The 12,043-nt window shown below is 42.2% G+C and overlaps 1 protein-coding gene across 1 annotated transcript; it reads left to right on the top strand.

Moving 5' to 3' along the window:
* The first annotated feature begins 1,497 nt into the window (after positions 1 to 1,497).
* On the top strand, positions 1,498 to 8,212 carry LOC309367845 (ashwin). The gene is made up of 4 exons (XM_081907486.1): positions 1,498 to 1,684; positions 3,856 to 4,022; positions 5,722 to 6,091; positions 6,824 to 8,212. The coding sequence occupies exons 1-4, from the start codon at positions 1,559 to 1,561 to the stop codon at positions 6,878 to 6,880; spliced, it is 720 nt and encodes a 239-aa protein (XP_081763612.1). The 5' UTR covers positions 1,498 to 1,558; the 3' UTR covers positions 6,881 to 8,212.
* Positions 8,213 to 12,043: the final 3,831 nt, after the last annotated feature.

Raw genomic sequence — 12,043 nt, 5'->3', positions numbered from 1 at the left:
GCACAGTGGGAGCAGAAGGTGGGAAGGCAATTCACTGCACCAGCCTGGCACTGGCACAGCAATCAAACCCAAATTGGGTTCAATTCTATTCAGCGACAGCAGGGGGATCCCCTTAGGATCCAGTGGATCCCAGGCTGGCTAAACCCTTCCACAACAGCCTGTTCGAGGGCTGCTGGCAGCACTTCTACCCACACATTTGGCAGGAGGAAAACACGCCTCTCTCTCGTTGGGTAGAGGGACACCTCCACCCACTTTCCGGGCACAAAGGGGTGTGTAGATTTCCAGCCCAATTCTGCAATCTGGTGCAGACCTATCTGGAAAGAAGGCCCACACAGTAGGCCATTTTAAGTATATACAGTACAGTGGTACCTTGGGTTAGGAACTTAATTTGTTTTTGAGGTCCGTTCTGAACCTGAAACTGTTCTTAACCTGTGGTACCACTTTAGCTAAGGGGGCCTCCTGCTGGCGCTGCGCCGCCGCCACACGATTTCTGTTCTCATCCTGAAGCAAATTGTTTTTATTAATTTTCCAATTAAAAACAAACAATTAACATATCAAATCATAATCCAATTAAAATAAAAAAGTTCTTAACCCAAGGTACTATTTCTGGGTTAGCAGAGTCTGTAACCTGAAGCGTCTGTAACCCGAGGTACCACTGTAGGCACACGTTTGCATGATAAAAGAAATATGTGGAGTTTCCCCCCGCTGTGGGAAGCAAGTTAATAATAAAGGCAAAAGATTTTTCTAGCTGATTTCTGCCAGCCACACAGCAGAACTGCAGACAGGACGTTTACAAACAGTTTACAAAATAAAACAGTTAAAAATAAACATATTCTGGTTTGCATCAAGATTATGAGTGAATTAGCCACCCTTTTATGTGAATTAGCCACCCTTTAGCACATCCCAATTGCCATAAAACAAAAACACGCACAGAAACCAATGCTTCTAAAAGATGCATGGTGAGCTGCAAGCGAATATTCAATAGGATCAAACAATTCAACTGGATTAAACAAATTTTAATAATGATAATGCAGCACTGTGATCAAGAATACAGAAGCCTTCCCAACTGCACTCTCTCGGCACACGTAAACACAGCTCTCCAAACACGGATGCTGCCTTCGTGGCCCGGACTCCGCCTCCTTTGCGTCATTTCTATGCGCGCAGCTCCAGGCTGTTACGTCATCTACCCCGTTTCCCCTCCTAAAAAACATAAAGAAAAAAATGAAGAGTGACACACAGCCTCCACTTCCGATCGCTGCAGCCTTCCCCTCCTGGGTTGGCATCCCTTTATCTCGGAAAACAAGGGAGGACTGGTGGAAGGTTTCCAGAGCTTGCTGTGGCCGCAGTGGGAAGAGACATGTTTTGTGGAGCCCTTCTTTTAAATCGCTTTCCCAAGCGGCGCCCGGAAACTCAGCGTGGATTGCCCTCTCTTCACTTCTCCCCCTTCTCTTATCTCCGCGGCGTCGTTGCACGCGCAGGAATTGTGGGTAACCGGAAAGAAGCCCTCCGCTGAGCAGGAGGAACGCTCAGGCGGCCAATCAGGTTCGCGTTCGGAAAGATGGCGGCGCTCGGGTCCCGAGAGCGCTCTGCGGGGGAGGGAGGCAGCGGCGCGCGGGCGGACTCGGACCTCTTGCTGCACCCGGAGCTGCTCTCGCAGGAATTCCTCCTGCTGACGCTGGAGCAGGTAAGGGGGGCGGGGGCGGGGGGCGCGTCGGTTGAAAGGGGGCGGGGCGAGGCAAGGAGGGAGGGAACCGTTAAACCGCCTCACCTGAGACCGAGCGGAATCCGGGCTCTTAAAGCCGGGCCGGATCTCGGGTTGCCAGTTCATACCCTCCAACCTTTCTCCGATGAAAATAGGGACGTCCTGTTCAGTAATAATAATCTTGATGATGGTTCAAAAAAATAATAATGAAGGTAATTCTAATAATAACAAATATAATAATTCAACTAACAACAATCGTAACAATAGCAACAACAGCATTGCAAATAATAATAATGATTCAAATAATAATAATAATAATAATAATAATAATAATTTATTCATACTCCACCAGCCTGGGTTGCCCCAGCCACTCTGGGCAGCGTTCAACGTATATAAAAATACAATAAGACATTAAACATTAAATAACTTCCCCGTACAGAGCTGCCTTCAGATGTCTTCTAAAGGTTGTATAGTTAGTTACCTCCTTGGCTCAGGGGTCGCATAACTCCATATCCTCCAATGAAAATAGGGACATCCTAAGGAAAAGCAGGGATCAAATCAGAAACCAGGACGGCTTTTGTAAATCCAGGACTGTCCCTGGAAAATAGGGACATTTTGAGGGTCTGCCAGTTTAACCCAAAGGAAACCCACCTGCCTTTTAATACCTGCTAGATCTGGAAGAATCTTCCGAGGAAGCTTTATTCCTGAGTTGGAGTGTCTGTTCACAACTGAAAAATGTCTGCTGATAAAAGCGCAAGAGCAGAGCCCTGGGAGGGGGGAGAGAAACCGGCAACGCTCTGTGCCTCGGAAGCCTTCGTAGCAGCACCTGCCCTGCAATTATTCCTATGCATGTTTCAGTCTATACAGAGTCATAGTGTTGGAAGGGACCCCTAGGGTCATCTAGTCCAACCCCCTGCAATGCAGGAATTTCAACTAGATCCTACGTGACAGATGGCCCTCTAACTGCTGCTTTGAAACCTCCAAGCAAGGAGAGTCCAACACCTCTTTTGAGAGTCCGTTCCATTGTCGAACAGCACTTACCGTCAGATAGTTCTTCCTAATGTTTAGTCAGAATCTTCTTTCTTGTAAGCTGAGCAGGAGAAAACAAGCTTGCTCCATCCTCCAGATTTTTGAAGGGAACTATCATATCTCTTCTTAGTCTCCTCTTTACAGAAGCTTGTGGATTCATTTTGAAAATTTTGAAACTCACTTTTCAGGGAACAGTGCCATCACAAAGTTTCTCCAAAACATATGAAAATACCACTGCAAGGCATGCACACACACACACACACACACACAGCCAACCCAGCAACAGCTGAATATTACTCCCCACCCCTCCAAAAAAAGTACTTTGCAATATCTCCCTGACAGATATTCCTGTCTACGACCATTGTTGTACTCACACTTTACACTTGAGGACATCCTTTATTCTTCAGCAACATCTGTGCTGACATGTTTGCTCCAATTCATGATGGCTCCTCTGCACTGAGTAAAGAGATTGGTGTTACTTGCCCACACAGTGATAGGTCTATTAGGGGTGCTCCCTTTTTATGGCTTTAACAGCAGCATAATATGAGGGCATTAAGCAGGTAAAACTCTTTACGCTATAGTCAGACTGAGAGGGAAAAAGGCCCATCTGCTAAATTTCTGCATGTTGGACTCTCATTAAAGGCACAGAAGCAGGGCCAGTAAAAGAAAGATTAAGCCTACTTTCAGATGAGCAGTTTAGGTCAGCTGTCTCAGTCTGGCAGCTATAGTATTACAAAAGTGTATGGGTGTACTAGGGAAACTGGTCCTTCAGCTATTCCTGAACTCCAGCTTGCTTCATCCCTGACCATGCTGGTTGGATTTGATAGAAGCTGGAGTCCAGCAACATCTTGAGGGCCACAGACTCCCCACCTTGAATTTGTGGGGCACTCAGAGTCTTCAGGCTGAGGCAAGCTGCTGTTTCAACCCCAACTCTATTTTGCTTCCTGAAGTGAGGTGAACTGTGCATCCTTCGCAGGGCACAGCAAATGTCTATGCATTTCTGTTTTAATAAAGATTGCCAAGTTTATTACAAGTGATGTGATTTTAAAGTGTATTATGTACACTTGTTATCCAGAGAACATTTGCAGTCATATTGAATATGTTTTTTTATTACTCCGCAACAGAAGAACATCCCAGTTGAAGATGAAGTGAAGATCAGTAAAGATGGCCTTACTGATCTCTATGTTCAGCATGTCATACCACTGCCTCAACGTGAGTTACCAAAAACTAGATGGGGAAAGTTGATGGAAAAGAAAAGAGGTCAGCAGGTGTTCAAGCATGAGGTCAAAAGGTAATTCTGTTTTGCTTAGTTTGTGGATTCAAACGCAAATTCTTCCTTCCTTATACCAAGTAAAACCATTGATCCATCTAGCTCAGTATTGTATTGGCAGTGGCTCTGCTAGATTTCTGGCAATAGCTTTTGCCAGCCCTACCTGGCAAGGGATTTAACCTTTTGGCAAATTTTCCATTCAGAAGGGAGTTCTATGTTTCTTTTGACCTGTTCCTCCTCGCTCAGTAACTACAACAATGGTTTTTTGTTTTTTATAGGTATTGGGGCTGCCAGCGGGATGTAGAGAATTATTATTGAAAGCAGTAGCGTAGTCAGCAGTCTGATAAATCCAGAGTGAGAGCAAATTAGATTAAGAACGGAAAAGTACTTTTCAGTGGAGTTCATGCAGAACAGAATATCTAGCTATCAAATAAATCTTTCAAATACATTTGTTAAATGTGTGTGAGATACCACATATTTTGCAAACCTGTCCTATCTCCCCAGCTGTGGCTTCTTGTTTCAGACAGAAGCTGATATGAGTTAACTTTGCCCTGCCTGCCAATCAGAAGATTGGGGAAATGGGTCTGGTCCCATTGAGGATGGGCTTTGATCAGCTGATAGGGGCTCCACTCTGGGGGAAAGAACCAAAAAAACCCCCACCAAGCCTTGCACAGTTTTTTTTTGCATTAAAGAACATTATCCCAGTCTCAAAGGTAGTGAATGATAGCAACACTAGTACTAAAGCAAGGGATCAATTTCTCTGGATTCTGGGACTTGAGCACAAAATTGTATGCTGCACAACTCTGAACCATGACTTGGAGATAAGGTATATCATATCTTAATTGCTCTTCTGGCAGGAAAATAGAACCTGAAGGCTTCCTCTATTGAACTCCAGTTTAAATCAATCAAACGTAATTATGCTTAGCTATGTGCTGGGGCCTTTTGTTATTTTTACTAGTTTTTTTTAAAAAAATCTAATCATCAGTAACCTGTATCCATAAATAACTGCTATTTAAACGTGTCCTGTTTTTGCTTCTAGAAATAGAGTGTTTCTTCCGAAGTGTCTCAACTATTGCTTCATTCACAACTCTTAAACAAAATGGGAAATAATGCATCTATAAATTTGGGTTGGTCTATTCATAATAGACTGGTTCCTATTAGCAGATTCAGTTTATTTAGGCTGCAATCGTATGCCCACTTAACTGGCAGTAAAATCCACAGAAATCGGTGGTCTTCCTTCTGGGTGGACATACTTGTGATGGGACCGTTGAAGAGCATTTATGTAGACCAGGGATGTGAAACCTGTGGCTCTTCTGATGGTGTTGGACTCCCAACTCCCATCAGTTAATTTATCTGATACCCAACATTTAAGTCCACTGATTTAAATAGGCTGAGTATGATTTAATTTTTCTGACAGTGTTCATTTATTTTTTAAAAGTGTTAATGTTTTCCTGATTGCTCAAGTGAATTAAATGCAAAATAAATGAAAATCAGAAAAAAGCAGCAGCAGTGCCATACCGCACTAGATGAATTCCCAATCTATTTCAGCGCCTGACCTGCTGATCTTAGCACAAACCGAGATAAAAGTTCCACTGAAATAAATAGGACCCATTTCCAAGTAGTGTGTTTGGGATAGTATAAATTTGTAATGACTGAGGTTTCATTTACATCTGTGCTGCAGTAATTAATATTGTTTCTGTGTTACCATTTCTTTGTTCAGCACTGCTCCAGCGGAAAGTCTACGGAAACGACCTCTCATTGTGTTCGATGGTAGCTCAACGAGTACAAGCATAAAAGTGAGGAAGACTGAGAATGGGGCTATTGATAGTCTAAAACTCCTTACAGCAAGAAGCGCCAGCACTACTTGTAAGGGACTGACGGTTCCTTCAAATTCTTCAGCATGTCTGTCTGTCTCCACTTTTTCACCGGACATTAAAGTGGGATCCAGGATTCACGAAGCTAAGCAGAATAATAATATTGTCGATAACAATATGGCACCTGGTCAAAGGTCACCCCCATTGGTGCCTTTAACAGGAACTACTGTTGTGAAATTAAAGAGAGCTGCTCCGAAAGAAGAATCTGATGCATCCGTAAGTCTTTCCATATCTGTTTCCTTTAACCACATGTAGTTGTTGCCATGTCTCGTAGCATAAATGTGAAAGCTGTGGCAGTATTTTGTTAATCTCTGAGTTTCTGCAGGTCACTAGGATGCTGTGCACTAATTATTTGAATATTACCATATATTATACCTTAACACAACTTTACTATTGTCAAAGAACTGTAATATGGGCATTAAAGTGTTCCTTTCTAAATTACTGCATCATTATTACTGTGTAAATTATGGCCAACCAGTAACATAATTCTCTGACTCAATCTGAAATGTGAGGGTCATTATTTTGGAATGTGGCAAGCTTCATTTGGCTTTGGCTTTCAACAATGCCTATTTTTCAGGAATATGAGTTCTGTTAGGAATAGATTTTGAAATTAAGATCCTGCTTGATTTCTATGCTAGGTGAAACCCATATCCTGCTGGGTTTCTATGCTCTGCCAACTCACTCGTCTGCATGCCATTTCTTGTTTCCAAAGGTCATTGGGCGAGTGCTTAAACACAAGACTGATCTAAACATTTTCATGCTCATTTTAGAAATGGAATTGGGTGGTCTTTTGGTTCTTGCTTTTCTCTTCTATGTTTAGTTACGACCGTATTTTTATTTTAGCCACAAGATGGCACCAGAAGCCAAACTCTATAGTATAATATACAAGGTTTGTTTAAATGATTTTGGACAGGCAATCTTAACATCGTTTAAATCTTTCTCCCTCAGAACGGTCTGAAGTCTCCGGAATCAAAAAAGAAGATCCAGCATGTGAAATGGCCATGAACCAATGAGGCACTGGAAATGTAAATAACATTTAGCCTCCATTTCAGAACAGATGAGTCATATTGAACAGGGTTGCAGATTGCGGTGGATTTTTCATAACGTTAACAATTCTACAGTACAAAGCAGGCACCATATTCTCACCCATCACCTTAAGGATATTTTCTGTATTGCACTTTGAGTCATTTACTTCCCATTTTAATGGTTGGTTTTGGTGGAACAAAAATATTCTACTAGCCCTCCTTTGGAATTCTCACTTGTACTGCAGTTCAGCCTTTGCATGGCCTGGCAAGAGAAAAGCAGTGTGCATTTATAACTATTCATGTTCAACTGTACAGCAGTATTGCCTTTCTTTTTTTTGCAAATACAGTTCTCTACACAAGTGTATTTAGACAGTGTGGATGACTATATTTCCCCGTTCAACTGGACTTCCCATGGTAATAGTGGCTTTTGCACAAAGTTCTGTCGGCAGGGCAAGAAAAATATTTTGAATTCTTAGGTGCTGATACCAAGTGTCTAGATGTCTTTTCCAGCCTTGTTATGAGATGGTTACCTCTTACAGACATAGGAAAAATACTGAACTGTGTAATTTCTTTGCTTCAAATTGAAGTTTTTGTTACAATTGAAGATGAATTTCTGTTGTCTTTTGAGCAGATGGAAGCACATGATAGACTGTATACAGAGAGTATTTGAGAGAAAAGTAGTGCATGAACTAGTGCCATGCTTTTGTACAGTACATGCATAAGTATTTTTTCATAAAATACATGAACCTTTGTGGTCGATTTAACTTGCCTGCCTACAAAATGCCTGCTAAAATTCTGGAGAAAAGCTAACACTCCACTCATTGGGGCAGTTTGAATAGAGGGATAAATTATACGGAGAGTAAGCAATTGTGGTTTGCAAAAGAAGAAGTCTTGCCTCTTTCCTATCTGTGAATAAATGTGGATTTCTTTGAAACCACATGGATCCTCTTTCATATGACGTAAAACCCAACCTAGCTGGGTATAATAGTTAGAATTGCGTACCATACACAAAGTAGTGTTCAGTCAAATTCAGGCTGCCATCCTGTACATGCCTACCACAGAATATGGACTTAGTGGTATTTACTTCTGAGTAAACATGGTTATAACTGCATTGTTGGTGCACGACTTCCACTAGATCATGATCAAAGATTTGGAAAGAATGGTGTGTTTGAGGTGTATTTTGAGTTTCCCTCTTCCTGAACACGTGTGCAAGTTTTGTACTTTAGTACAGCACAGTTTAATTTTGTGTGTTTTGTATCTGAGCTGTCTTTTTAGTAGCCTCACCTGATTCAAATAAATTGATTTAAACTGATGATGTATTAAATTGTGTGGACCATCTCTGTTCTACAGGATTGGAGACAAACACCTGTTATCCCAGTCTTTAAAAGGGTTTGAGGAAACCGTACACTGGTCCAGGGGTCGCCAGTCCAGCACCCATGGGTGCCATGGTGTGTGCAGAAGCCTTCATTGGCACCCTCAGGCAGGGATCCCAGATTCTGAGCTTTCATTAAAAAACCCACTAGCACTTTAAAAAAGAAATGTGTAGAAGAAACCATTCTAAGCAATTTCTGTGAAATGAGCCAGCCTATCCCGCCTATCAGTGTTTCAGCCAGCCAGTGACAGAGCTGTGATAAGTCACTTGTTTGGACATCAGGCAGTTAACAGCCTGGGGTCCTAAAGATATAACCCAATTTTGTTGTTGGAAAGAAATCTTAAAACTTGGAGTGTTAGTGAAATCATGTAAAGTGGGGAGGCCTCTCTAAACACTCTTTAAGTGCAGTCTTTTCCGCTCTCTCTCAATTCCTATTAAAAACACTGGATCCCCAAATAAACCACAACTAGAATCAAAGCTCTGGGCCGCCTGGAGGATTCACAGGAAAGTGGCTTCTGTCTCTGCCCTACTCTGCACATCAGCTATTAGGCAGGGAGGCTGAGCAGCCTAAAGAAAGCCCCACTGTGCTTCAGGTCCCTTTGGGGCTTCCTCTGCCCTCACCAACATCCTCTTCAGGCTCCGGGGAGGGTCTCCTCATGAGCCACGAGGACTCTCCAGCATTCTCTGCCATTTCCAGGTTTGATTGAATTATTAAATTATTTCTCAGCGCCTTACATATATGTGGTCACAGGTGACTCCACCTTGATTTTTGGCTTGGATACATTATTCTTTAACAACATATTTGATCTGCAGAGCCGCACATTCTCAGTACTGCAAAACTGGTTTTGGTGTGGCGCATTGTCCTTAATCCTTGCAGGATGCGTTCAAAATAAGCAGGTCCTCTCTGTCTTCCCCATGCTCCAACACCCTGCTTGAAGAGAGCTTTTAAAAAAGTCTGCTGCACTGAAGACGAAATGGGTAGTGGACATGGAAGTAGTAAAAAATTTGCTTTTCACTTTTAAGTCAATGAGATCATTCCCAAAGATTCCAGAGCGCATCTGTCCTGCAGCCATCCAAATGAAGCACAAACGATGTGGGTTTTCATATCCCTGTCATGAAGATGGTGAGGAGAAAGCAGTATTCGCAACCCCAAGTACTTGTTCAGAAGATCATTTCTTTGCCCCTGTGTTGCCTTTTCTGATACAGCAATGAGAGCTTTTCAAGCATTTTAAGATCATTTGCTTGATATTCTAAACAGAGACTGAGTTAGTGGGCAGCACATCGTAAACCTTGTCAGTGCCCAAGACACATGGTTGCCACCAACAACACCCATTCATTACCATGTTTGATGAAATGCAAAAAGCAGCTGCTACCGATTCATACCATTGAAGGAAGCTGCAGGAGCAGCACTCTTGAAGTCAGTAAGGTGAACTTTATATTTTTGGACAAATATAAAAAGGTTTCATCTCATGGTACCTCTCATGCAGAGGCCATAACATATATTGTGGCACACTGCATAGCAAGCATCACATTACATTCCTCTGCAGTAGGACTGTACCTCTCTCTGAGCCATCGGTACAGAATTTTACTACGTTATCTTAGAACAGGGGTAGGCAAACTAAGGCTCAGGGGCTGGATCCGGCCCAATCGCCTTCTAAATCCAGCCCGTGGACAGTCCGGGAAGCAGCGTGTTTTTACGTGAGTAGAATGTGTGCTTTTATTTAAAATGGATCTCTGGGTTATTTGTGGGGCATAGGAATTTGTTCATTTTCCCCACCAAAATATAGTCCGGCCTCCCACAAGGTCTGAGGGATAGTGGACCAGCCCCCTGCTGAAAAAGTTTGCTGACCTCTGTCTTAGAACCTATGCAAGAGGTTAAGTACATACATTCCAGCAACTTCATGAGTGGCAACGACCGTGCTGCTTCCCAGAATTAGCCTCAGGTTCTGCACAGGAGCATGTGAGAGAGGGCAACAAATGCCAACGAAGGCTAATGTGAATATGGTCTTTGACACAAAGTAGTTTGGCCAATAGGGGAATCGATTGTAAGTGGATTATGACAGTGATCTAAACATTAGCTTTTCAGATTATCAGGTTGTCAGTGGCCTGAAGATTTGCTTCTAATTTCTCAACCTCATTAATGAATAAATGGCTATACAACTACTTAGAGGTAACAGTGCAATCCTACACACGTTTGCTCAGTGCTCTTGCCTTGACATTTTTAAAAAGAGCTATAGATTGGTCATAGTAAGGGAACTTTGGTTGTCAGTCTCCGTATAAAGATAACAATTGGGATAATCTCTTGGGTGGATGAAGTTAAGCGAGATTGTGATTAACGGTATGTATTCCTGGTAGAAAAAGATTCCCTCTGGGGAAAATAAAGCTGTTAAATAATTTTATGTATGCTTCCATCTGGGAAATAGAAAAAAAAGAGATCAAGATTGATTCGGGGTTTCCTTTTCCTTATTTTGTTCTAGAGCCTGCCTTGAATTCCTCAGCAGCAACTATATGTGATGAGCAGCTTCCATGACTGGTAGAAATACACACAGAACTGCTGGGTCAAAGTTTAATATTTGGCTTGGGGAGAGAGCTCAAGCTTTTATGGTCTTCTCTTAAGAGTATATATGGATTTTAAATCTTCTGCATTAATCGCTGGAGAGCTTATGTTTTTATTGTAGAAAAGAAGCAGCATATGCCAGAAATGGATTTACATAATTCTTCCCCAAAATTATAATTTGCCTGAAAAGACTAACATTATAAATAATTATGCCCTGCACACTTTTTGAGATGTTTCCCCTATATTGTTTGAGAGATCTTAAATCTGAATTAATATCCTGACTGTGAAAAGCAGAAAATATTCTGTCACTGGTCCATATACAGTCATACCTCGGGTTACAGGCGCTTCAAGTTGCACATTTTTGGGCTGCGCAACATGGCAAACCCGGAAGTACCGGAATGGGTTACTTCCGGGTTTCGGTGCTCGCGCATGCACATAAATACTAAACCGCGCTTTGCGCATGTGCAGAAACGCCGAATTGAGACCCACGCATGCGCAGATGCAGCGCTGCGGGTTGCAAACGTGCTTCCCGCACAGATCACGTTCGCAACCCGAGCATCCACTGTATACATTTTCTTCGGACCTGTTTTCCAGAGCTGAGATAAAACGAACCCCATGTTTTTGTAAAGCGGACAAACTATCTACCTAATATAATTGGACACAAAGTGAAAATGAATGTACTGCAGTAGCAGGAGCTGACTCCTAGCTACCTTACCCTTAAGCTAGGAAGATAAAGCCTTCTCAAGCCCTACTAATAGTTATGCATAACAGTATAAATCTGAGGAAGCTGCAATCTCATCTGCCTCTTGCTTATTTATGATTTCAGAATCTGTTTTGATCAGCGCCTGAAGTTACTGATTGCGAAAGTATGATGAACAGCAGACACTGGAGCAATATTGTACAAGCACAGCAGATACACTACTGGAAATACCTGGAACAAGAATCTAGCTGCTCTTAATTTCCATGATTGCCTAATATTTCAGAAAATAAGGGCAATTTTCTGTTTGTACCAGTAGCAGCCAGTGATTGGGCTGTTACTTTCTGAACATGTAATGCTTCTGTTTTTTAATGGCCTCACCGAGATTTGGGGTTTTGTTGTTCATATGGATCCATCCTTTTTAAATAAAAGGAGTTTATCCACGCCTTACCTCAAATGCTAACATTTATTGAAAGTTAAGTCTTGAAGATGTCAACTTCACCAAAATACAGCAGAC

Source organism: Podarcis melisellensis (assembly GCF_964234715.1).
Source record: "Podarcis melisellensis genome assembly, chromosome: 4".
Lineage (NCBI taxonomy): Eukaryota > Metazoa > Chordata > Lepidosauria > Squamata > Lacertidae > Podarcis > Podarcis melisellensis.
The sequence above is the reverse complement of the archived record's forward strand: the minus strand, read 5'-3'. Positions and strand labels throughout refer to the sequence as shown.